Genomic DNA, 26,868 nt, shown 5'->3' with positions numbered 1-26,868 from the left:
GTTTGCACGCTCTGCTGCAGGTGGCCCAGTGTTTCATTGGTTCGAGTCCTGGGAGTGGACATGGCACTGCTCATCAGGCCATGCTGGGGCAGCGTCCCACGTGCCACAACTGGAAGGACCCACAACGAAGAATATACAACTATGTACTGGGGGGCTTTGGGGAGAAAAAGGAAAAAATAAAATCTTTAAAAAAAAATGTTCATATCTTTTGACTAAGTAATCTCTCTTGTAGGACTTAATTCTAAAGAAATAGTCAGACATAAGAACAAAGATTTAATGCATAAGCATTTTTCATCTGCCTTCCTCCTTTTTTTGTGATGGTCAGCATAAGAAGCCTGTGGCTCTGTCCCACAAAACCCATAGCACCAAGATTTGCAGATATTGGCTTGAATTTATTTAAATTGCCATGGGATGCCTTTATTTTTGAGCAGATTCCGAAGATTTGTTGCACACCTAAATCTTTGATGGATGTCAGCCATGTAAGGGTACACTGGACTTGACAGGGTCAAAAGTACGTACAAACATCGGCAGATAGCAGTGCTGGATATTATGATTTAGCTTCCTTGCATTTTAGATCTTATAGACCTAAACTCATCCTTGATTCTGGCTATGTATATTCCATGCCATTCTGTATATGAACAAAATACTGTGTCAGTCTGGGTCCTCTGAGCGCAGACATCAAGAGAGAACTAGCTGTGTAAGAGATTTACTGTAGGAAAAACCTGTGAAAGGTAAAGGGGAGAGGGAGCAGGGACAGGCAAGTTGTTAAAAAAAAATGAACCAGGGCAGTCTTGCATAATTTCCTATCTGGATTTTGTTGATTGCATCCCAGTGGTGGTATTTAACACGTTCCTCTAAGTATCTGAGTATCAGATCTAGAGGCTTGATCACATTAGAATTTAGTTTGTTTGCCCCTTCCCTTCCTCCCCTCCCTCCCACTCTTCCTCCCTTCAACTCTTTGTAGGTGGTGGTGCATGCTTTCATCAGGAGGCAAATAATGTTTGGTTATCTCTTTTTTGTGTGTGTGATGTTAGCAGCTGTTGACAATTATTACACTAGATCCATTAATTCATTAGGGGTTGCAAAATGCTCATATTCTAATTATTCCTGTCTTCACTTATTAGCTAGCATACTTTTATACGGTAAAACCTTCCTTTGTTAGCCATTTGGTTGCTTTGAGGTTCAATGCAAATAGGAAAGGTAGGATGATTGCCAGATTCTTTTCTTTCTTTTATCATTTTTCAAAATGATAGGGTGGTTCCTTAGCATTCTCCAAAGGTGAGCAATGAGAGTTTTTATTTGTTTGTTTAGTATTTATTATGAAATCATGGATTTAAGCCATTCACTTGTTATTTTTGATAACCAAGTTGTTCTATCTTTGGCCTGTGGGAGTTTATATAGGTAGGTTCCTGAGCCCTTTTGTCACAATCCTAGTAGTCTCTGATAGCCTCCTTGCTTTCTGGTATAACTTGCTGGTTCAGACCCATCTTGTACATTTCCTGCCCCAGATCTGGACTAGGTCATGAGCCATGGTTCATTTTTAGTGGGAATTGATTGTTTGGAAACCACAATCTGGATGTAGAGAGTGTTCATTGCTACAAGTTAGGTTATTATTTTTAGCCCTTTTCATTGGACAGAACTAAGAAATATGTATTTTTTTAAAGACAGAATATATCCAGAGATTATACTGATAATTCCAATTCATATTTAGGACTACAGGGTTTTTATTTAATCTCGTTGTTCTTACATCTGAATTTTCTTATCCCCTTGCCCCAAATTCTGCTTCTCAGTGACACCAGCCTGATTACTCATTTGCTTTATCCCACACTACGTACATAATAGCCTCAAAATAACAAAACTAATACTAGGACCAATGAAATGGTTACTGAACAAAATGTTTCCAGTTCTTTTTTGTCTTTAGGATATATATCATTAGAAATGAACTATCAAATTATTGGGTTTTAAAATCACTTAGGATAGTTCCTCTCCTCAACCATTTGTATACATATTTAGGTATTATTTGTATCATTTTACTAATCTTATCCCTAGTGTCCTTCTTATTTTTCTTTCACCCTAATATTCTAATTTTTTTCTTCTTGAAGTATGTTTAATTCTGTAGTCTGCTTCATATTTTTTGTAATAGGAGTATAAAGATAACTAGGTATAAGGTATCATTTGAAGTACAAAAAGAATGTAAATTTAAAAATAAGTGTGGGGGCCACCCCGGTGGCCTAGTGGTTAAGTTCAGTGTGCTCTGCTTCCATGGCCCAGGTTCAGTTCCTTGGCGTGGACTTACACCACTTGTCTGTCAGTGGTCATGCTGTGCCAGTGGCTCTCATACAACAAAGAGGAAGATTGGCAGTGTATGTTAGCTTAGGGTGAATCTTCCTCAGCAAAATAAAATAAAATAAGTGTGTACACACATATATTTTCTTACTTTGTGAGCTGAAAGGTCTTAGAAGTAGTAACACCCTGGTAGCAACAGGCACACCTAGAGCCCAGATCTTAGTTTCTAATACCTGTCTGCAATAAAAGGAACCAAGGCTATGGCTTGGCCCAATGGTATAGTAGTTAACTTCGCATGCTCCACTTCAGCAGCCCAGAGTTCACGGGTTTGGATCCCAGGCGTGGACCTACACACAGGTCGTCAAGCCATGCTGTGGCAGCATCCCACATACAAAATAGAGGAAGATTGGCACACATGTTAGCTCAGGGATAATCTTGCTCACCAAAAAAAAAAAGAAAAGGAAAAGAAACCAGGGCTCATTGGAGAAATGGCTGATTCTAAGGCTGGCAAGAGAAGACATCTTGTAATACCAGAAAGTGAGGAAGTGTTTAAACACACACACACACACACGAAATGATGGGAGTGTGTCAAAGGGACACAGGAGCCAACTGAAAGCAACAAAATCAATAACATAGTATTGGATTATAATCCAAAGTATCAAACAACTATCTTTGAGTCCATACTGATATAAATAAATGATTGAATAAATAAAGAAGTGGGGGACAGGGGGGACAAATCTCCTGTGCAGGAGAATTCCAAATAATTTATGTCGCTACTCCACCTTCAAGGAAGTGGGACATAAATCCCTACTCCTTAAGTGTAGGCTGGCATAGACTTCCTCCCGAAGAGTACAGAGTGGAAAGGGGGAAAAAGAGTAGCTTTACAGTGGAGAAACCGGACAAACACTGCCTCAACTAGGTTATCAAGATTAACATCGGCAATAAATCATGTGGATAGCATGCACACTTGATGTAATGTTAATCCACGACACTTTCTCTCTTTTCTGGTATTACTACACTGGGTTTTAAATCTATCTTTTATGAAAGTTTTGATTTACAGGTGAAAACTTGTTCTCAGCTTTGAGCCAATGAATAAAGTATGAAGTGTGGTTCCTACCTTTGAATCTAGTGGGGGAAAACAAGATCTATCAAGCATGTAATCCAGATATAAATTATAAGAGGGGATTATGGGGATTTTCAAGTTGAGAAAAGCACAGATATACTGAGGGCTGGTGTACCCAGGGGAAGTTTCCAGGAAAACATAGTCTTCTGTTTATACAATCAGGATTTCTAGAAGAGGAGCACAATAAGGGTTGATTTAGGGGTTCAACAAATTCTCTTAAATATGATTTGATTATCACTAAAAACCGAAATAGATATTTTAAAAGTTACATTTTGTCAACCAACTTTATTATGATAGATAATGTAATATATAATAGATTATAAAATTGGTGGCTCAATTAATCACAGTGTGGTCAGAATTTCTTAGAAAGACAGTAAAATCAATGGATTGTGTATGATGCCCTGCATTCATTTTGTGTGTAACTTGCTTAAATCTTGGATGTTTCTTGTTTAGATGTTGGTATATTCCTCGATTTTGTTTTCCTCTTTTTCCTTTTAGGATTGTCTGCTGCCAAACTCTTAGCCGAACATGAAACTAATGTTTTGGTTTTGGAAGCCCGGGACAGAGTTGGAGGAAGAACATACACTGTGAGGGTAAGTGATTTTAATACCTACATATAATATCTCACACAAACCAGAAGGGGCTCACTGGAAGTCACAGGGCTAGAGCAGATCTCAAGAGTTCATGCAGTTAAGACATTTGTCCTCCGTAGCCCTAAACTACTCCATCAATTAAGTGTCCCTTCTTTTCAACAAGAACTCATCGAAGAGTGACAGCCTCTGTCCTTCAGTAGCTTATAGTCTAGTGAAGAAAACGAACGTGAACAAATAATTTCAGTACAGCGTCATAATTTCCATACAAGAGACCTAAATAGAGTATGCAGTGTCTCAGGTGGGGTTACGGTTTGGCTGGACTGGAGATGACCACACACCCACAGCACACACACAGTATAGGTTCCTTGTTTATTTATCCAAGGATACACAACTTAAAAGAAGTGTGGCTACAGTAAGCAGAATTAAATGTAGCGTATTTTTGTGCAACTTTTTCCTTGGTCCTTGTTCCCTAAGAGGTGTGCTGCTGCTAGAGACACTCTTTGCTCAGGTCGGGTCGACTAGACATGAGAAGGAAGCTTCTTGCTATGTCACTGCCGTTTTATACTTGAGCTTACATCACCATTCTGGAAAAATGCACACTTATTGTTTACTACTATTCAAGGAAATGGTTGCAGGTGGTTGAATGTGTGGAGCTGATGCAAGTACAAAGGAAGAGTACGTAGGGTGGGGAGGAAATAGGACCAAAGATGGAAGTTTGGGGAGCATGCAGATTTAAGAGGGGGCAGAGGCGGAGGAGCCAGAGAGAGGCAGTAGGGGCAGAAGAGGAGGACCAGACTAGAGCAGTGCTGTGCAAATCAGTGGAGGAAAGTGGAAGGGATGATCAACAGGGTCAAATGCCAAGGGCACTTGACACAGGATGAAGGCTGAAAAGAGGCCCTTGTGTTTGATTAGAAGGTGAGCGCACAAATAGAGTGTTAAAGGCTGGGGATTGGCAGCAAGGACAAAACCAGACTGTTGAAGTGACTGGAAGGAGAGAAAGCATCTATCTAATTAGAAGATGTATCAGACTTAGAATAGAATGGCTTTTGCGGTGATAATAACAATGGCTTAAGCAATACAAACATTCAATTATTTTACATAGGAAGAAGTCTAGTGGTAGGTGGTCCAGGCTGGTGCGAGGGTTCAGCTTTGTTTTCAAGGCTTTGCCTTCTTTCTGTCTCTCTGCTCAGCCATTCTTTGCTTGTTGGCTTATTGCCTAGTGGTAACCAAATCACTGCTGCAGCTCAAGCAGCAAGTCCTCCTTTTCAAGGCAGGAAAGAACATGAAGAAGTGGCCTGTCTTATCTGCAGCAATGCTTTTCCTTTACCAGAAGACCCCAGCAGACATTTGCTTTAGTCTCATTGGCCAGAGTTGGGGCACATAGCAACCCTTAGCTGCCAGGGAGCCTGGGGAAGCAAGTATTTACCATTTCCAGGCTGCATAATAGAAGCAGGCATGGGAAAGGGAATATGAATGGATGTGGAATAGCCAACCAACAGCATCTGAACCAGGACATTTTACCAGCTCTTTCAGTCACACCATGCCATGCTCCCCTTCTGTCATTCGCTTTCTACCTTTTTAGATGTGCAGGGATGTCTCATAGGCCTATTTTCACTTTGCTCAGCTCTAAAAGTGTTCTACAGCCTCGCTACGCAAAGTGTCCTGTGGACCAGCAGCCGTGGAATCACCCAGGATAGAAATCACCCTTGATAGAAATGCAGAATCTCAGGCCCTGTCCCAGACCTGCTGAACATGAAGCTGCATCTTGACAAGATCCCCAGGGGATACTGTAGAAGTGCTGCTCTATGATGTGTGTTTGCTTGCTTGCTTTAAATTAATGTAAATCCAGATTAATTGCATTTGGAGAATTTCTGAGTACTTCCTCAAATGTAGTCCACTGGGAGGCGATAGATCTAGGAGTGAGCAGACTGGGATTCTGGCCCCTGTACTGGCCTGATTCACTGTCTTATCTTGGGTAAGTTCTGTTAGCACTTTACATCTGAGATTTCTCATCTGGGCAATGAGATACAATCTAAATACACTCAAAGAAGCTCCCTTCCACCTTCAAATTCTAATCGAAGGCAGTGTGTTGGAGTGCAAAAGAAGGATTGCATATTCTGACTGTATGACTTATTAGATATGATTCTCCTGTCATTTTCTGAAAAATATTCCTTCATTTTTGAGATAGTTATTAAGTTGTCCCTTAGCCCTACTTTTCATATCTCTAAAACCTTTTGGTTATTAAATACGACCATCAGTCATGTTGCAGATTTTCAGTTAGGAGCAAATTTCTTTCTATAAGGGAAATGAGAATTTAGCATGCTTGTCCCCATCTATGTTATTTCCCCAGGCTGCTTTTCCATGCTGCATTATTTATATATGTCAGCACCATACAGGAACTACTGTGTATTGAACATGATATTATAACTTCCCTTAGGTAGGCGAGAAAAGAGCTTTGAAATGCTTAGAAACTAGGACTTAACATTTATAAGATTTCAAATGAATAGAAGGAGAAAAAAAGGCTTTCTTAAGAAACAGGGACAGATGATGGTATTTAATAAAAAAACGGAACTGAATATTGTTCGAATTGTTTCTCATAGCTCTGTCAATTAGGATAATTTGGAATGGAAATGTCATAAAAGTTATTCTGGATCTTTCAGTACTGAAATGTCAACTTTGCTATTGTCACTTGGCGGCTGTTCAGATAGATCTTCTATTAGTTCAGAACTTCCCAGTTTTTCCTACTGCGATTCCTCCGTAATTCTTCAGGATCAAGTTAATGCAGTTGATATGCCTGCAGGGCTACCGCAGGGATGGTGTATTTGTTTCCTAATATAGTTGCATGTTTGTGACCTTTTCAAAGGCTGAGTAATGAAATGGAAATCAAGACCCTAAAGACTGAAGTGCAACATAGCAGAATATGGTATTACAGTTCTAGTATCTTGCTGAACCTGAGGCACCTCCTTTAGAATCTTTTGACTTTGTAAAGAAACATTCTGTAAAGTGCCTCACACTTTTTACTACCTCACTTAGGACTTTTGCCTTAAAGATAGTGTCAGTGTTCTAAAGACATCATGTTTGGGAACTCACAAGAGTCCTCTTGCTGTCTTTGTTAAAGCCTCGAAATTTATTGGAGTGCTGACTCCAGTTTTGTTTTCATGTCTTAAAAAGGATGTTGGAGACTAGAGAAGGTCTGGAGGACAGCACCAATAGGTAGTAAAAGGGAATGTAAGGGTTATATGAGGAACAGGTTAAAGAAGTCAAAGGGACACTTCATTTCTGGTATTCTGGCAGAATGGAAAGCCTGATTAACTCTCCCCATCGAAATAAGTAAGATGCTGAATAAAGTATACTGTGCTGCCTTGATATGGAAGCTAGAAATGTGCACATCTCCTGGATGTTGAACAGATATCTCAAATTTAACACATTCAAACTGAACTTCTGATCTTCTTCATCAAGACCACTATTCCACAAGCCTTCCCCATATCAGAGGATGGCAACTCCAAAAAACTCGGAGTCATGCTCAACACTATCAGGTCCCGCATTCATTCTGTCAGGAACTTCTGCTGGCTTTGCCTTCAAAATATATCCAGAATTCACCACTTCCCACCACTTTCATGACTGCCACTTGGTGGGAGCCACCATCATCTCTAGGACAGATTATTCAGTAGCCTCCTAACTGATTTCCCTGCCTTTGCCCTTGCTGCCCATAATCTAGTCTTCGTGCAGCAGCCAGAATAAGCCTTTCAAACCTGAGTCAAATCGTGGCACTTCTCTGCTCAAAAGCATATTTGGGACAAGAGCATTCCTGGCAGAAGGAAGAGCCAATGCAAAGATTCTAAGGCAGAAATGTGCCTGGTGTATTCAAGAAATAGGAGATCAATTTGGCTAAAAGAGAGTGATTAAGGAAAAGAGAATTGGAGATGAGGTTAGGCAGGTCACTAGGGGGCAGATCGTATCTTCCTGTGATGCATTCTGTCCAGCAAATTTTGTGTGTGTGTGTGTGAGGAAGACTGGCCCTGAGCTAACATCTGTTGCCAATATTACTGTTTTTGCTTAAGGAAGATTGTTGCTGAGCCAACATCTGTGCCAATCTTCCTCTACTTTATGTGGGATGCTGCCACAGCATGGCCTGATGAGTGGTGCCAGGTACACGCCTGGGATCTGAACCTGCGAACCCCCGGCTGCCAAAGCGGAGTGCGCGAACTTAACCACTACGCCACCGGGCTGGCCCCCTGCAGATGTTTTAAAATAGGATCAAGAACTCATCAGTGTGGGCTGATTTAAAATTTCTTCTGTTGGAAATCAGAGAGTTAGGCCTAATCAATCTCTGCATGGCTCCTGCAGCACAACCTCAAGGAAAAGGATAGATAATAACCTAAATGCTTTGAAAAGGATTTAGATCAGCAGGATGTCCCACAGTGTTCTTTATTCCTTATGCATGTTATTGCTGAATTGGCCTCAGCAGTGACTATACAAATGGGGTTGCTTAATGATGAGTGTCATACAGGGTTAATGAGTGGAGAAGAAAGGAATGCTATTTTCAGTTGCATTTTATAAGAGAGATAAAAGGCACATTTAGGTTGTAATAAATAAATGTTTTTTTATAAGACAGAAACTCTTTTTTTCATGTTTTAACTAAAATCTTCTGGTTACTTTTTCTCCTTCTACAGAACAAACATGTGAATTACGTAGATGTTGGCGGGGCTTATGTAGGACCGACCCAGAACAGGATCTTACGGTTATCTAAGGAGCTGGGTTTAGAAACCTACAAAGTGAACGTAAATGAGCGTCTTGTTCAGTATGTCAAGGTAAGCCTGGCTCAAGTGACCAATGGGGGAGCATTATTTGGGAAAACATTTCGTTTTGTTTTGTTTTTTCTTCAAGCAATCATAAAAATTGGCTGTCAGGTTTAAAGTAGTATTCTGCCTTTCTTTTCTTTTTTTGTTTTCATTTAAAAAATCCCTGTGGCCTCCTGGAATCACTGCAAGGGGTCATGCCTCAGCTTGGCCCTCCCCCACATCACCCACTGTGACCCTTGAAGGCTGCACGCCCCACCCCAGTCCAACTGGAGTAGGAGTAAGAAGCTCTCAGCTTCCTTCCTTCCCTCCCTCTGCGGGTGGGGGTGCCTGGGACACACACATATACACACACACACAGCCCCAGGCAGCCCCTGAGGCACCTATGAGGCAATTCTAAGGTCCCAAGGAACCTAATAGTTTGAGGCCACTTCTTAAGACTTTGAACAGATTATTCATCCTCATTCTTGCCTGACATTTCTTTGCACACTTTGATAATTTCCTTTGTACCTGGCCTTGACTCTTGGGAAGTCTAGCTCGGTTGTGCAGTTTCCCACTGTTTAAACAAGAGACTGTTTAAACTCTGACTGCTGATACCCAGTCAAGAAACAGCAGCTGTTGCCAGCATTATTCTTTCTTACTGAATCCAAACACGGAGCAGCTGGAGTCTGGAAACGTGCCTTGAGAAATCAAGTATCCAATCTGACATTGCAGCCCACTTCCTGGAACTAGTGTCACGAGGGCAGGGGTCATTTACTCATTCTAATGCCAGGATTCCCACACCGGTAACCACATCTACCCCCCATTCCACCCCAGGCAGTCGTGTAGGTCTAGTGTCTTCAAGGCCTTTCAGAGCTGGGAGTTAAGGATGCTTGTGATGTATGCACATTGATGCCCAATGAAGGAGATCAGGAATCTTGGGAAACTCGGAGAGCTGGTTTGAGATGGTTTGGGATGCTTGGGAAAGTCTGGCAGTGGCACATGAGAAAACAAACCAGAAGCCTTTAGAAAAATTGGGTCCAGATGTCAAGGGAGGAATGTAGAAAACATAAAAAATTATACCAAGTGTTTATGAATGCTGGCTTCAATAGGCCATGATCAAAAAGGGAAAAAATCCTTTGCTTCCCCACTTTCTCTTTTCTGCATAGTATGTTTCCCTGTAATAAAAACGGTAAGAATAATAACAGCTCACATTTATTGAGCAGTTTTACGTGTATTGGCATATTTAATGTCGGGAGAGAAACCAAATCCTTTGCACTCAACTGCTAATTAAACAGTCATGTAAATTCACTCGCCAGTCCAGCTGGGAAGAAAAGGAGTCTGATGATTATCCTGGAATCTGAGCACACTCACGCTTATAATTTCTTTCTTCCTAACATTCAGGAGCTGGGAGATTTTTCTTTTCCCCGGAGACTCACGATAAACAACTAAGTGCTTTTTATGCATAAATTCCTTAAATCCTTCTATCTACCTTATTAGGCAGGCATGGTTATCCCCATTTTACAGAGGAGAAAACTTAGGTTCAGAGAGGTAAAGTGATTTGACAGGGTTATAAACCTAGTAATGGTCTGCCTTCCCCCTGACTACATGCTCTTCATGAATTTTAGAACTGACTTACCAGTAAGCACGTATTTAACATGCTACACACTGTCCTTTTCATTTAAGACATAATCTCATCTAATGAAATGGTGGAGAATAGAAATACCATTAAACCATCCTCTCACATACTTTAACCTGCCAAAAAAACACATATTTTCACCAAAGTAGACAGCAATGTTATGGTAAAAATGTAGCAGGTCAATTAGAGGTTAATTTCTCTGAATGAGTGCCTTTCTGCTATTGTTTCTAGTAAATCGTCTCCTTTCTGCAATGAGAAATAGTGTAGTAGATGTTTTTATAATGACCAGGAAACTGTAAAGTAAGGAGACCAGATGAGGGAAAAGCAGGAAGATATTCAGTTAACTATTCCAAGTAAGATTGTTAATAAACTGTATAGCAAAAAGTAATTCCACTTATCTAAAAATATCTCAACTCACTATTCTGGCCATTTCTAGGGAAAAAAAAATGGACTTTTCCGCAGCACAATAGTATATTGGGTTAATAATGCAAATTGTCTTTGTGATACTCTCTGCATCAGCTCTCATGACAACCCCAGCTTCTGTAATTCTAATACAGTGCATTCTTTTTGGTAAATATCACTGAAGTGAGTGAATCACTAGAAGATTGCTGCTATCTAGTTAAACCAAGCCATATTCTTTATGGTCAAGATTGATTCAGCTCTTAAATTTTCCCAAGTTGCAGCCTTAAAGAATGCTCCAATTTGTTTCTTCTGTTAGCAGACTGTAGGGCATCCAGTTTCAACCTACTCTAGGATGGTTTTTAGTATTCACCAAAGAACTATTCTTGACCTCTGCTGGACTGTGTCTACAGCGCAAGTTTTGACGTGACAATGTGGTGTTCCAAGCCTGGGTCTCTGAGCTGAACCGTGAGAATAGACATTTACTGGTATTATCTACCCTGTCCCTTCCCCAAGAGACTATGTCTATCTACTTCATTCATAGATGTTTTACATCATTATGCTAAATTCATTCCATCAGTTTAATAAATAGTTACTGGGCAATCTACTCTGTACCAGATCTTTTTCTAGGCTGAAAATAGCGCTGTGGGCATATGATCAAAGTTTTTACTCACATGGAGCTTGCCATCTATAGGGAGGAGACAAGTAAACAATAACAATAAATAAATACTATTCACTAACATTTCTGCCTGTATCCTTCATGGATCTTGTGAATAGAACCCTACTCTAATTCTGGTTTAGTAGATCCTGATTCTTGTATAATAGGTTCTTGACTGGTTTCTACAGTGAATGTGTTTTATGAATATTGTGAATTTGATGGCTTTATTTGGGAGATTGTATCTGATTTGTGAAATTAATATAACTTAATCATATTGTCTTTAACCAAAAAGGTAGATTTGAAGTGGCATCAGCTAGATGTGTTTAAAATGTTCTCTTTATCAATTCTTCTGCTTTGGATGGTGTAAGGAAAGCAGGTGGACTTGAATGCCTCTTGGATTAATGGATTAATTACTTGCATTAGCAAATAAGATACACCACCATTATGATTGTTTTATGAATGAGTATCATTGAGTTTTGGAGACTTTTTTGTTAAATTTTGCCGTGCCAGTTTTTGGAGAGGGAGGAAAAAATGCTTGATTCCTTTTTTTTTTTTTTTTTGCTTTCCATGGGTTCTTCCAGATCATAATAATGCAGGTAGGGCGTGGAGAGGGAGAACACTGCCAGAGATGGAGCAAGGCATCTTGCAGGAGCTGCTTTGAAGGAGAAATTGCCATATTCACTCATTCTCGCTTTCTCCCTGCTTTTCATGTCCTCTCAATAAAAATAGAAACTATAAATGTATACCACACATTTGTTTTTAGAGAATGGTGTGATAAGATTTATTTAAAACGACATAGACTTTCCTGATAGTAACAGCTCAGCAAGCAATTTTTCCTAGAATTGGTTCTGTTCTTCCCACAGCCATTTACTCCAGGTTTCTATGCCAACAACTGAAATCAAAGGCTTTTCAGACTGTGCATGTTCTGGAATACTAAGTAAATTTTTTTGTCGTTGCTAAGAGGTGAACTTTGTTTTAGCCAGTAGGCCATGTTGAAAGCAGAGGATGTACTTTTTGTCAGTTTGTCTTAATTCTTGCCAAGTATAACTGTGTCTTTGGCCCCTTGCATATAATAGGGTGTTTGGTGTGGATTAGGGACATATATTTTTAAGCTGCTTTTAACCCCTTTCCATACCAACTCACAGAAGTCTTCTCTTTTGTCTTCAAAGAAAGTTATACTTTCACTTTCAACCCCTCTCAGTAGGAAACTCAAGAAGCTAAAGGTGTTAAGCTCTTGTAGGGATGTTGCTTGTGGTGTCTTTGCTTCCTTTCTTTTAATCACCTAGATTCATCCTCCTGACTCCATGCATTGGCATTGCCTTCCATCTGTAATGTGCCTATACATGTGTTACCTCGTTTGAGCTTCCCAGTGACCCAATGAGGTAATAAGAATTATTTCCCCACATCTTACAGATGAAAAAGCTGAGGCTCAGAGAGTTTAGGAGCCAAAGTGAGGCTTTCCAGCCCCTGAGCCCAGGATTCTGTGGGTTACATCACATTGTTCCTTATTCCATGGGCAGGAAGTCATCTTATGAACCCCTTTAATAAACTGCTCTAAGAAAAGACAAAAATCACCTTACGCCAACAGGCTCTGGAGTCCTAAGACTGCCACTTTAGCAGTAGGAGCTCCTCTGGACCCAGGGACTCGGGGGAGTGGGTCTTCCTGGGAACCACATCTGGTTACATTCACTAGGGTGGCTTCTTCTCTTCTCTTGTACTTTAGGCCATAGATCTGTAGCCCATTTGGCCTTCAGTGAGTATCTGACTCCTGAGCAACCCCCAGGGCAGCCCAGTTAGGCTCTGCAGGCTGAAGACTACAGATGGATTCTGTTATTGTGTTAAAATACTAAGTCTAGAGGTCTAGGGCATGGTTGGAATTGTTAGCTATATATTCTTTTTGTTAAATGATTTATGTAAGCTTATTAGTCAAAGTATGATCTAGGTAAGAGTATTTTATTTTATGCCATTATATCCTGCCTGGTTTTAAAAAGAAAAATAAAGAAAATGTAAAGTAATTTGTATAAGTCAGGGTGGAAGATGAAAAAAAGACAATTAGGTGAGGACAGGCAAGTGGTAATGGGCCTGTGCTCCTGATAAGAAATTCTGTTTTGATTGTAGAAATGAGGTAATGCAAGAGAAATTATTTGTTTTCTTCTCTAAATTACAATTATATGTAAGTTTTTAAAAACAGAGAGACTAAAAATGTTTACATATTTTTAATTTGTCAAGTATTCAGTATAAAGATATATGGACATAGCTTGTAAGAAATAATTTTTAGTAACTTCCATTCTTTTTTCTCCTCCATTTTTAAAAGACTTCATTTACTTCTTGTGGGTCACAGGAAAGCTTAATGACAGAAATTACTCTTAAAGCCTTGTACTGTTTAGAAAGCTAGATAAGCATTAGCTTTTTTCTCTCAAAGACTCCTTTCTTTCTATAAACTTTCGGGGATAAATCTCAGATTTAGTTTCTAGAGAATGAAGTTTCTACTCAGTTGAAGTGACAGCCCAATAAATAGCAAAGTCAGGTTAATTACTACATTTTTTCTTTCTGTTTTTAAATTTTTTTTTAAATTGTGGTAAAATATAAACATAATATAATATTTACCATTGCAACCATATTTAGGTGTACAATTTAGTGACATTAAGTACATTCACATTGTTGTGTTACCATTATCCCTCCCCAGAACTCTTTTCCTCTTCCTTTCATTCATTTTTAATAGGGAGTAATTTACTACAGAAATTGATTTCTAACCATTCATTGAGAAGTAATCTAGAATGGCCCTCCCGCCTTGGACTGGCCTTCACTGGCAGCATAGAAAGGAGGTTAGTTCAGACACAAAAGATTTTTCTCATGAAGGCAGTGGAACTTTGCAATCATCTCCTCAAGTAGGGCCTTGGCATTTTGGTTAATGGCAAAAAAGAACCTTGTGAATAGAATGAAACATTACATAAGCAGCTTCCTCAAGAGAAATTGCTCTAATCGCCGTGATAACCCAATTCCTAGAGGTTCTGACCTTTCAGGTTAGAAAGTAGGTGCCAGTTTGAGGCTAAAATCTCCTTCTTCCTCCTCCTTTCTTGCTTTCTACTTCCTGCCTATTTTCCCCTTCTGCAGCCCCGACCACCTCAGAGCATGCACCCACTACCCCAACCAAAAGGCTTAATCATTGGTCCTGAATTTTCAGACTTTTGCAGAGTAGCCTTCTAACAGTTGAAACTTTAAAAACCCTCTAATGTCCTATGAATCCTGTACCTGGTCCATTCTGGGCACTTCCTGAAAAAGGGAAGCTCCAGTGTCCTATGAGTACATGCAGACCCAGCCAGAAAGTCTTTTCTGTCATTGCCCTGTCCTGCCACTTAACAGGATCGATGCTGCTGTATAGCCCTCTGTCTCAGGTGTGAACTCCAAGCTTTTTCACTTCTGTGTCAAACTCAATGAATACCTTTTGAAAACCTAGTGGACCTCAGAGTTTTAGTAAGTGACAGTTATCCTTACTTGAGAGACAGGAAAAAGTTGTAAGAATGCAAGTATTTGGTTCAAGGTCCTGCAGAAGTGAATGAGAGAGAGAGAAACACACAGACAGGTAGACAGACAGAAAGCCTACTTGATAACTAACCTTAGCAAACACAGAACTTGAAACTGAACAGAGACAAATAATGACAATAATGCTGATACCTTATATTTGAACAGTCTAGTACTGTTTTCATAGCACTTCATTTTAATTTTTGCTTTGTGTTTGGGTTTAACGCAACTAGAAGGAGAAAATTCTAAGTGGAATCACAGAAAATTTGAGTGTGAATTATAGTTACACGTAATGAACACTTTGATCCTGAAAGCTGTGGAACTGAGTCCTTTTCATGTCAGGCTTTTCAAACAAAGAGAAAAATTACTGAGCTCTACTAGCCCTTTTCTTTTCATTTCCATAGCTCTCATGTAATTTGTCAGACTCAAATGATACACAATGAACCTCAGGCTGAGATTTAATTTTGTGGCCTAGTTTCTACAGCCATAGCCAGCAGATAAATGTCTCTGAAAAAACATCAGGCTTCAGAGACAATGCAAAGAAATTACTGTTGGCTCACACTTGCTGACCAGCCGTGGGTGATAAAAATAGTCCCTGGGTGCAGTCGCTAATCTACATAATTATTTGGGCACCTACCAAAGAAATCCTGAGTATCTTTGACTTTTCCCAGTCTGTAAATTATTTTTAAATACTTTTCTGATCTTCAGATGTTGGGAAGATCGTGCTAAGAATCTGATGGCTCCTGGTGCACCTCCCTCCTACTGTAAGCCCTGATCATGTCCCTCATCATGATGGCATGATCGCAGGAGCCATTACTGAGGTATCTCCATCCATTACCATCCAGCGGAGGGGCAGGGCTGCATCTGCCTAGTCACTGGGATACACAAGGCTTCTCTGGCAAGAAGCTCTGTTTGCCCTTGACCCTCCTGACCTGCTCTGACGTACTTTCGCTCTGTACTGCCCGGTTTTAAGTGGCAGGGGCCCAGGTCCAAGACTCGGCACAGAACATTTGCAGTTTGAGCTAGACGTATAAGTGATTTCATTTTATTTCTCCTATTCAACTCGGCGTTGTGGAATGATGTACCCTCTTGTCCAGGAGAGGTATAAATGAGAATATATTCCCATTTGTAGCATTTGGAAAATAAATCTTCTACTTATCACACCTCTTCTTTCTAGCCCACATTTTCCCATGTTTACTCAGGCCCGTGCCAGTGGCAGCCAGAATAAGAAGACATGCCTAAGGGCATATTTTCAAAGCAACATTAATCCCAAAAGTGCTTTGCAAAAGACAGAGTTTGTTGGTCAGATAAATTTTGGAAGTGCTCCATATTCTATCCCTATCTTTAAGAGCCACGATGTCCATTAGCAAATTAGAAGTCCTATGAGGGCTGGCAGTTAAGAAAAAATAAAGCTGTTTAACTATAAGTCAGGATTTCCAAGATTTATGACCGTGGAACTCGTTTTCATATCGCATCCATAAAGATCAAAGTGAGAAATGCTAACATAGGATGTGTTTTAGAGATTTAGGTTCCCTAAGGGTCTGAGCCTTCCATATTTTTCTCTTCTCTTCAACACTTTACACATAGGGAGTTCTAGTAAATTTGATGGTGATATTGATTATTGCTATTTTAGAAAAGGTATACATATGTGTAATTGATAATTAAAAATCAGTGCTAAATTGGCATTCATTAGAAAGTTTTATCTGAGGTGGAAAAAGAGGGAGTCATTTACATAGAAAGAGACTGGACCCTTTCTGAGGCCTAGGGGAGCTAGATGTGATAGTAGATAGACTAAAAGCAAGAATTCCATTCCCCTTTTATTCCTTCATTTAATGAGCATTTCTTGGGACCTTGGTATTTACAAGGCAATGTAGGAGATATAAACACAAGTGAGGCATGGTCCTTCTTCTCAGGTGTGTTGAGACTAGTCGGGAAAGTAAGACATGTACATAAATCAGTCTAATACAGTGTAGAAAATAGCAAGGTGCCATGGGCAACAAATAAAATGCTCTAGTTTATCAGAGGAAGCAGAAGTGGTTTCCAACCTAGGCAGCCAGGTGGGATCTTTGGGACCATGTCTCTCCCAAATCAGTATTCGCTGGTGCCTACAAGCTCCAGGCCAAGAAGCACATCCTAACAGGAATACATGGACAACTTCTTCTCCAGGAGGAAATGGGGCATGGGCAAGCCATGGTATGTGGTTGCTGTATAATATCTTAAATTATTGTTGGTGGTGTAGGATGAAGGATAGAGGGGGAACAAAGCATTGGGTAATCAAGGAGCTTTGGCATTTGGTTGCTATGGCAAGAATAGTGACCATAAAGATTATAGAATCAGTTGACACCTACTGATGGTCCTAAGGAGCATAAACAGAGAAAAGGAGAAACTGAAAATTGTGAATGTCCGATTGAGAACAGGCTTGGAAAATCAGAGTGTCTCCAAGGCAGCTTGAATGAGTCAAGGCATAGAAATGACTGAGAATCCAAGTCCAAGCCCTGAGCGTAAAGTTTGCAGAGTTGGAACACCAATTAAATGCCCCACCCTGCTAGGGACACTGCTAAATCAGGGACACTGGTAGGGAAGGAATGGGAACTTGAGACTGGGATTTAGGATACTTGGGTAGATACAAACAAAGCTGAGAACTTTGATCCCAGAAATCCCCTCTCTAGATGAGAAAACCAGCCTTTCCTCGCATACAAGCCTTTCATTGTCTGTACCAGGCGCAATTGCCTCTCAAGCTGAGACAGATTCACCCTCAGCATCTACTTGTACCATTCCTCACAATCTTCAGACCCATGAGAATTAGATCTCAACATAAGTTAGATGGAGAAGTGCAGGACCTGGCCCAAAGTACAAGGCCAGCTGCCAGAGTCACATGGCATGGTTGATCTCTGGATTTTAGAAGCAAAATGACCACACCAAGGCATGCTGCTCTAATGTATTTGCCCATTAACTCATAAAGCTATGACTTTTGAATGAGGCTTAAAGTAAGGAGGGACTCTACAGCAGGTCCAGGCTCCAATGCCTTAAGACCCAGCAGAACCAATGATATTGGAAATATCATGGCAGGCAGAGATAGTGTCTGCAGCTTTTGGTAGCCTTCAGTAGGAATATTGGAGCAAAAACCACTTAGGATTTGAGTGAGGCCATGAATACCCTTTTCTGCTGACAGCTACTCTTCATTTGCAAAGCGGTTCCTGACTTGTAGCTAGGTCCTGGTAGGGACTGAATAACTGACCATGGGATACCAAGTGATCATAGATTCAAACTGTGCATCATGAACGGAGGTAATATCTGCTCCACTGAACTACAGAACTAGACATACATATCATTATAAAATTGATTAGCCCAGGCCTGAGAAGGTCCAGCTGGTACAAGTAGACTGCACGAGCAAGGGGTAGTTTAGGCTCCCAAGATACCTGCTTCTATTGCTTTGGTTCCTTTCCCTCAACCATACATACAACCTCATGCATAGTATCCTACAAGTAGCTGATGGGAGAGGCTAAAAACACAAGCCTGGTTTACAGAAGGATCTGTACCTTCTGCAGTTGTCAACTGGAAGTGGATGGCTACTGCATTTCAGTACCACTCAAGGGTGGGCCCTAAAGACAATGATGAAGGGATATCCTCCCAAAGGGAGAAGTCAGGCAGCACATCTGGCTGTCTGTCCCGTGCATAAGGAAAGATTGATTGTTGTCTTAGTTTGTTTTGTCCCCATAACAGGCTTGAGAACATTGATTGTGCCCCCAAAGTAGACCTGGAGTCACTTCCCAAATAACTACCTCCAGGGAAAGGGATACGTGCCCATAAAGGTTGTATAAATGAGTTGTTAGAGCTGTGGGCAACTGAGGCTCAATTTCCCCTAGGTTCCCCTGAGGAACTGTGTGGAATTTGTCGCAGAATTGCCCCACCAAGAACAAGGAAGCTGAGATAATTTATCCATGTCCCTCACTAGCTGGAGTTGCCCTTGTGGATGTCAAATTCCTACTACTTGTATGCTATCCTGCCCTCAGGCTGAACAAACTCCTGGTGGCCCAGAAGAAAGTCCTCAGGCAGAAAAGGAGAAAGACTAAGTTTTAGTCACTTAGAGTGCACAGGTAGCAAAGGTCTAGGAATTTTCTACCACGGCTCCAGTCCTCTGCCAGAACTCAGAGATAGGATGTGGAGTAGGGAATCAACAATATCCACCACAGCCGGAGGTTTGGATCTATACTGATATGTGGGCAGTGACTAACAGACTGGTTATACAGGCAGGGGTTTGGAAAGAACAAGATTAGAAAACTAGTGACAGAGAACTCTGAGGGAAAAGTGTGTGGATGAACCTGTCAAAATGGCCCCGAATATGAAGATGTTTGTGTGAGGGTCAGACTTTGGGGGTGGTCAGTAGATGGGAGAAGGGAGGATCTCCCATGAAGAATGGGAATTAGGTGAAGGGAGACTTGAGAGACCCAGCACAATACGATGGGATAGATGTTTCCATGTCAAGTGTGAAGGCTTTTTCTAGGTAGAGTAGAACTGTATATGTTTGAGGAGAACTTGGATACCTCCATTTGGAAAGAGGAAGAAAGTAACTTTTTAAGCTACTAATACAACACAATACTGACATTCTATTTAATGGATCACTTTTTAGATGATTTCTTTATTTAAAGCATTATTGTAGACTATAGAAAGGAACCACCAAAAGATTTCTCTTACCAGCTTGTCAGAAAACAGTGGGACTAGAAGGGTGCCAAGGAATTCACATGGGTTGGACAAACGTCTTTCTAAACCAATCCAGAACATATCTGTTTATTTTCAAGATGATTAAAGGAAACTCTTTGGCAGCTTTCCTCAGTGGCCTGTGATACTCTTTAATAGCACTCGGTTCTTTTTGTTTAACTAAAATGTAAAAGTACAGAGAGATAAAACTCACCAACATGCCAATCAGCAAATGATACTTGCTTACTATAAACTTGGCTTATCTTATAGGACCAACAATAAAGAACGATGTGGGAGCCATAAACTGTCATCTCCTGGCAATAGTCTCCCATTATTATGAATGTTGGTAGGTTGAGAATGTGATTTCACAAAGGGACTTAAGTATTTGGGGCAAAGTTCCAGGGACATTGTGTTCTACTTGACATCAACAATTTCTGCTGTGTCAAAGACGCTTTCCTTTAGAGATTAAAGGCCACTTTGGAAGGATAGGAAGGTTTCAGAGTATAGGCACAAAGTGAACTTGACCTTTACTCAAGATTTTTGTTCCTTTTATTTTTAAAGTGCAGTAGCCATTTGGAAGTATTCCCAGAGATTCTGCCTCCCACTCTTAGGTCGTAAAGGCATTTCTTGTTGAGAAGTGGTTTAGGATTGAGAAACTACCGACACCTTTGTGAGAAAACTATAAAATCCCATTTAAGAGACTGAGAAGGTCTGGATCGAAGGGAGTTCTCACTCAGCCAAGAGACCCCTCCAGGCCTTCCCACTGCACAGCTTTAGGGATTCATCCATGCAAAAGGCAGTCTCGAGTTGTCTAGTTTAGAAGCGGGCCATGGAGGAAATAAGCCTTCCAGAGGCTTGTGAGAAAGGAATAGGTGACACGGAAGTGCCTGTTTCCACATACAGGTATATTCATTTCTTTAGGTTTTCTGTGGAATAAGAGCAGAGAAGCCAGAAACTGCTAAGAGCGAAACTAATTAATGAAATTCCTTTATCAACTTGGTGCCTCTGTCAACAGGATAAAAATTACTGTCATGGTGGGCCTCTGTGATCTTCTTTTAGAATATTCCATGGCTTCCATTCCTAAAAAGATTGCCAGGCTAGGGTCTTCTCTCTCCCTGAACTCTTCACTTCTCCTTCCATCTCTGTTTGTTTATCAAGGCTCAGATCAGGGAGTCTCTTAGGACCATGTACGAGATCATACTTTGGTTGGCATCATCCTGCAAAGAACGTTAGGAATGTGGGACATAGTTTGTTGAATTATATTTAGAATATTTTTCTTGATGTCCTTAGACAATTCAGCATGTTTAAGTTTTTTTAATAATTTTTTTCAGAGCAAAGATCAGTTTGTGTGAGACTATTCCTTGAGTATAAACACATTTTATAGAGGAAAATGTAGATTTTTCCTGATTTCGATTAAGAGAAGAATTATAACAAGAACCAGTTGTTCTGAAGGCTGCCCATGAGCTATTACTTAACCATGGTCTCTCTCTTCTCTCTAGCTATTTTTGTGTTTTGGGTAAAATATCTCTGCCTATTTGTCTCAGAATACACTTCAGCATTTTCGAAAGTTGCCCCTGTTTCCTCAGCAGTCATCTTATACCCCAGAGCTTCTTAGTCTCCATTTTTACTCCTTAGAAACATAAAAGACATGTGTGGAAGATGTATAAGATTCACATTTTAATGTTTTCTTTCTCTTAGTTGGGAAGTTTAAGATGTCTCTAGAACAAACCTATCTCAACATTCCATCAACTCTATAGGAGGCTGGAAAGCTTAATGTTTATGAACAAAGGCTTTGGGAGCAGGAAATTTCCCTTCTACTATTTTCTAGCTAATGGCCCTGGGCTTTAGTTTCCTCATTTGTAAAATAGAGATAGCAATAGTGCTTGCATCCACAGGGTTGGGATGAGTATTACATAAGATAATGCATATGAAGAGCTTAAGCCAGTGCTAGACATAGAGAAAGAGCTCAATAAATGTTAGTAATAATGGTGGTGATAGTGGTGGTGGTGATGATGATAAAGGATTTGGAGTCCCGGAAAGTTGTATTGCAGCATTACAGCATAGCATTTTCAGATAAGAAATCAGATCCCATAATTTGCCAAGGTCATTTGAATTTGCTGCTATGGAAGGGAAAATTACTTCTTTGTCACTTAATTGCTGCCACATAGTCTTACTTAGTTGGAGTGTGTGTGTGTGTGTACGTGTGTGTGTGCACGCACATTAATGCAAATGCTGTTATGTCTTGTGTCCCTGCCTTGGTGGACAGGAGTTCTGTTTTAGCCCTTTCTTTAAATCCAAGACATCTCTTAATATTGTGCAGTACATACAGTAAGCTTTCTACAAATATTGAATATATTTTTATTTGATAAAAAATTAAAAGCTCATACAAAATTGTATTAGTAAACAATATTTTGACCTTATGAAGATTTATAGGATGTTTTATTTTTAAAGGAAAAGAAGATAAATTAGGAAATAAGGCCATAGGAACTACTTAGACCTGGTCTCTTTTCCTTCATTCTCCCTGCTGCCCTGCATTTACACAGCATAGTGCCTGTCACATAACTGAAATGAGGTAAATGGTGGCTATTAGCTGTCTTTGTGTTAGAGGTCTTGGTACAGGCAATAGAAACCAACTGGAGCTAACAAGAGGGAATTTACTGAAAGGATATCAGAGGACCGACAGAATCAATAGGAGACTGGAGGGCCACACTCAAGAATGGGCAGAGACCAGGGGAACTCTGGCAGGTTAGGGACAGGAACTACAGCCGTGGTCTTTACAGCAGGAAGCATCTGCTCAACATGCTGCTATAAGGAAGGAGAACCCAGAGTCAATTTTTTTCTGTTCTTGAGTGACCCATTACAGGGTGAGAGTCCTCTGAGAGTGGGTGATTTGCCAAGCTCAGATCACAGGCTCACAGCCTGGCTGCACCAGGAGCCAGAAGTTGGGAAGAAAGGATCTAGACCATCGCCTACTGTCATGGGAGATGGTACCCAGGACCATCCTCCCTACACATCTATCCACAGGAGAGGAGAGGCAGTTTCCCAAGAAAAAAACCAGGGTACTACCAGGAAAGGGGAATGGATGCTGGACAACCAAAAATGGCAAATGCCCATTATTCCACAGTTCTAATGCTTTGATTCTTGACTTCAGGCATGGTCTGTAGTCTATCCAGTCTTAATTTAGCCTGTGTGAACCTTCAAACACAGTCTGAGATATTCTGCTTTGTTATTCCAGTCCGCTATGTGGTCCAAGGACAGTCCTCCATGTCATCATCCTGCTCTCATCTGAGTGGGACCATCCTTCCAAAGAGATTAGATAGAAACTCAGGAGTTGAGAATATTGTGGCATCAGCATTAGATACTAGGACGAGCTACTTTTATTTATTTATTTGTTTGTTTGTTTGTTTATTCCTTCATTCTCTATAAGGAGAAATAAGTTCAAATAATAATTTCCTGTAAATTAAAATCGACTAACAAAACACCAGGGAAACTTTGCTAATCTAATTGAAATTTAAGGCCTGAACAGGTAAAATATATTTACTTTTGCTTTTGACACAGTAGAGGATCCTGTTGCTTTGAAAATAGCTCTTAGGTTGATTGGTTTTTTGGATTTTTAGAAGGCCATCCTAATTTAAGGTATTATCCTTTGCTTTTGTTATAGGGGAAAAGTTATCCATTTCGGGGAGCCTTTCCTCCAGTATGGAATCCCATTGCGTATCTGGATTACAACAATCTGTGGCGGACGATGGATAACATGGGAAAGGAGGTAAAGTGTGTTGTCAGCTTGCATGATGACCTGTTACTGAAATAACAATAGGAACTGTTTAATATCCTTCCACAGTACAGAGAACATTGCTCAGGACATTGATACATATCATTTCCAATGCACCCAACAACTCTGCCAAGTTGGTAGTATTTCCACTTTACAAATGAGGAAAATGAGTGCCAAGGAGTTATGGGTTATGTAATTTCCCCAAGACCACACAACAAGGGAACCAGGATTCAAACCAACATCTCTCTGATACTAATGCCTGTGTGTGTTCAACTCTATGCCACTGAGAATTTATGCAACATATTTTTCCAGGTATCCTACTTATAGTTGTCTTATCTATATGTGATGCCATTTTAGATAGTAAAGGAGAGAAGGATTTGTTCCCCCAAAGTTTTATTACTTAGTCTCAGGCTCTGTAACATCACTCTCTCAAACTTAAGTTGAGGACTTAATATGGGTGTTAGCTTTCAATAATAATAATGATCATCATAATTACATATTAATTTATACATACATTTACATGTAATTATTATTATCATTATTATTTTGGCAACAGTATTAGGGCATAGAATCCAAAGAGCTATCCATCCCAACCCCACCGTCTATACATAGATTTGTATGCCAATCACACATTCCAACATAGACAGAGAGATTGGTTTTCAGAGGTTCTCCTGAGGGCCTCTTGGCAGGGCAGTGGGCAGTAACCATCACACCTGAATGTGGACCCTTCTTTCTCTGCAGATTCCAGCTGATGCACCGTGGGAGGCCCCACATGCTGAGGAATGGGACAAGATGACCATGAAAGATCTCATCGATAAAATCTGCTGGACAAAGTAATCTTGACTATTTAAAATTTGCTTTTTATCTTCCCTTCTGATCCTTTCTATCCAATCTTAAACTGCAGTGTTTTCTTAATTATAGGCAAAAAAGTTAAGAGGAAACCTAATGACCTTTAGGTTAGTAGCAACTTTGAGGGCACTTTAGACACTTCAGAGTAAGTTTGACCATAAAATGAATCTAAAACATAAGAAGAAAAGTAGATGAATAAATTAGAACTTGAATGAAAGAGTTGTGTAATTTGCAATAAAACAAGGAATTGTATTTTCAGATTATATAAAGGTCAGGTACAGGAACAGTTTGAAAAAATATTAAAGTAATTCTATATAGATACAGAAAAATATGAAACTGAAAAGAAGCTAGTCTATATTAATAAAAAATATAAACTGTATATAATGTTTTCAATGAGAATCTGTGTTATTAGCTGAATGACTTACAGATCATTCAGTCAGCATTTTGGGGTTGCAGTATGAAGGCACTGTACCAAGCACTGAGGAATGGTGGTGAACTTGTTAGACATGGCATGAACTCTCATGAAGCTTAAATCCTTCTAGCAGGAGAGACTGACATTATACACATAATTACATAATGCTAGGAAAGTGACTATAACAGGAATCCTGACCTGAGGGTATAAGAGATTCCCTGATGAAGCAATCTTTAAACATAAACCAACGAGTTAGTGCATCAACTAAAAATGAGCCACAGAGGATGGGGGAGACAGGAAGGGGCGAACAGTGGGGAGGGGGATGGTGTCTTCCTAGAATGCGCCATAGTGGGTGGGGGGAGACAGGAAGGGTGGATGGTGTGGAGGATAGTATATCCCAGGAATGAGCCATAGCAGATGAGGGAGGACAGGAAGGATGGATGGTATGAGGGGATGGTATCTTCCAGGATGAGCTATAGTGATTGTGGAAAATAGACAGGAAGGGTGGATAATGTGGAACATGGTATCTTCCAGGAATGAGCCACAGTGGATGGAGGGAGACGGAAAGAGTGAATGCTGTGAGGGAATGGTATCATCCAGGAATGAAACACAGTGCATGGGGGGATACAATAAAGATGGATGGTTCGTAGTATAGTATCTTCCAAGAATGAACCACAGTGCATGGGGGGAGACAGGAAGGATGGATGATGTGGTCTAAGGATATCTTCCAGGAAATAGGCATAGTGGATGGAGGGAGACAGGAAGGATAGACGGCATGGGGAGATTATATCTTCCAGGAATGAGCTACAGTGGATGGGGGAGACAGGAAAGATGCATAATGTGGGGGATGGTATCTTCCAGGAATGTGCCAGTTGATGGGCATTATAGTTAGAGTAGATATAGTGAGAGCATGATATCTTCAGGAAGGACCACAATGACTTGCAGGAGTCGACGGGAAGGATAGGTGGTGTGAGGGGATATTACCTTCCAGGTTGAGCTACAGTGACTATGAGGGAGACAGGAAGGTTGGAAAATGTGGTAGCATGATATTTTCGAGGAATGAGCCATGGTGGATGGGGGGAGAGATGAAGAGTGGATGGTATGAGGGGATGGTATCATCCAGAAATGAGCCACAGTGGATGGGGGAGACAGGAAGGATGGGATGTGTGGAAGGATGGTATCTTCCAGGAAAGAGCCACAGTGGGTAGGGGGAGACAGGAAGGAAGTATCCCCTTGGGGGGATGGTATCTTCAAGGAATAACCACAGTGACTTGAGTGGGAGGGGGCAAGAGGAAGGACAGATGGTGTGAAGGGATGGTATCTTCCAGGAATGTGCTACTGTGACTGTGAAGGGGAAGAAGAGTAGTAGATGATGTGAGGATGAGGTATTTTCCCAGAATGAGCCATAGTGAATGGGGTGTAGACAGGATAGATGAGTGATGTGGGGGCATGAATTCTTCCAGGAATGAGCAAGTTGATGGAGGAGGCAGGAAGAGTGAATGGTGTGAGGGAATGATATCTTCCAGGAATGAATCACAGTGTATGGGGAGAGACAGGAAAGATGGGTGGTGTGGTGTGATGGTATCTTCCAGGAAGGAGCCACAGTGGGTAGGGGGAGACAGGAAGGATATATGGGGGGGGATGGTATCTTCCATGAACAAACCACAATGACTTGGGGGGGTGGTTAACAAGAAGAATAGGTAGTACAGGGGATGGTATCCTTCAGGATGAGCTACAGTGACTGTGGGGGAGATGGGAAGGTTGGACGATGTGGTGGCATGGTGTCATCCAGGAAAAAGCCATAGTGGATAGGGGGAGACATGAAGAGTGGATGGTGTGAGGGGATGGTATGATCCAGGAATGTACCACAGTGGATGGGGGAGACAGGAAGCATGCGTTGTATAGGAGGATGGTATCTTCCAGGAATGAACCACAGTGGGTAGGGGAAGACAGGAGGGGAGTATCCCCTTGGGGGATCTTCAGGTAAGAACCACAGTGACTTAGGTGATGAGGGTGACAGGAAGGAAAGGTGATGTGGTGGTGTGAAAGGACAGTGTCTTTCAGGAATGACTCACAATTAGTAGGGACAAACAGAAAGGATGGATGGTGGATAGGGAGGTAGTATCTTCCAGGAATGAC

At 40.8% G+C, this 26,868-nt stretch overlaps 1 protein-coding gene across 1 annotated transcript in view; it reads left to right on the top strand.

The window, feature by feature from the left end:
- LOC106838326 (amine oxidase [flavin-containing] A) overlaps positions 1-26,868 on the top strand; it is a 61,344-nt gene that overhangs the window by 14,931 nt on the left and 19,545 nt on the right. Inside the window, exons 2-5 of the mRNA XM_014852338.3 lie at positions 3,908-4,002; positions 8,676-8,813; positions 23,358-23,462; positions 24,210-24,301. Coding sequence (XP_014707824.3) covers positions 3,908-4,002; positions 8,676-8,813; positions 23,358-23,462; positions 24,210-24,301 — 430 coding nt within the window. The remainder of the gene's footprint in view (positions 1-3,907; positions 4,003-8,675; positions 8,814-23,357; positions 23,463-24,209; positions 24,302-26,868) is intronic.

The sequence above is a fragment of the Equus asinus genome, chromosome X (genome assembly GCF_041296235.1).
Source record: "Equus asinus isolate D_3611 breed Donkey chromosome X, EquAss-T2T_v2, whole genome shotgun sequence".
NCBI classification, from domain to species: domain Eukaryota; kingdom Metazoa; phylum Chordata; class Mammalia; order Perissodactyla; family Equidae; genus Equus; species Equus asinus.
The sequence above is the reverse complement of the archived record's forward strand: the minus strand, read 5'-3'. Positions and strand labels throughout refer to the sequence as shown.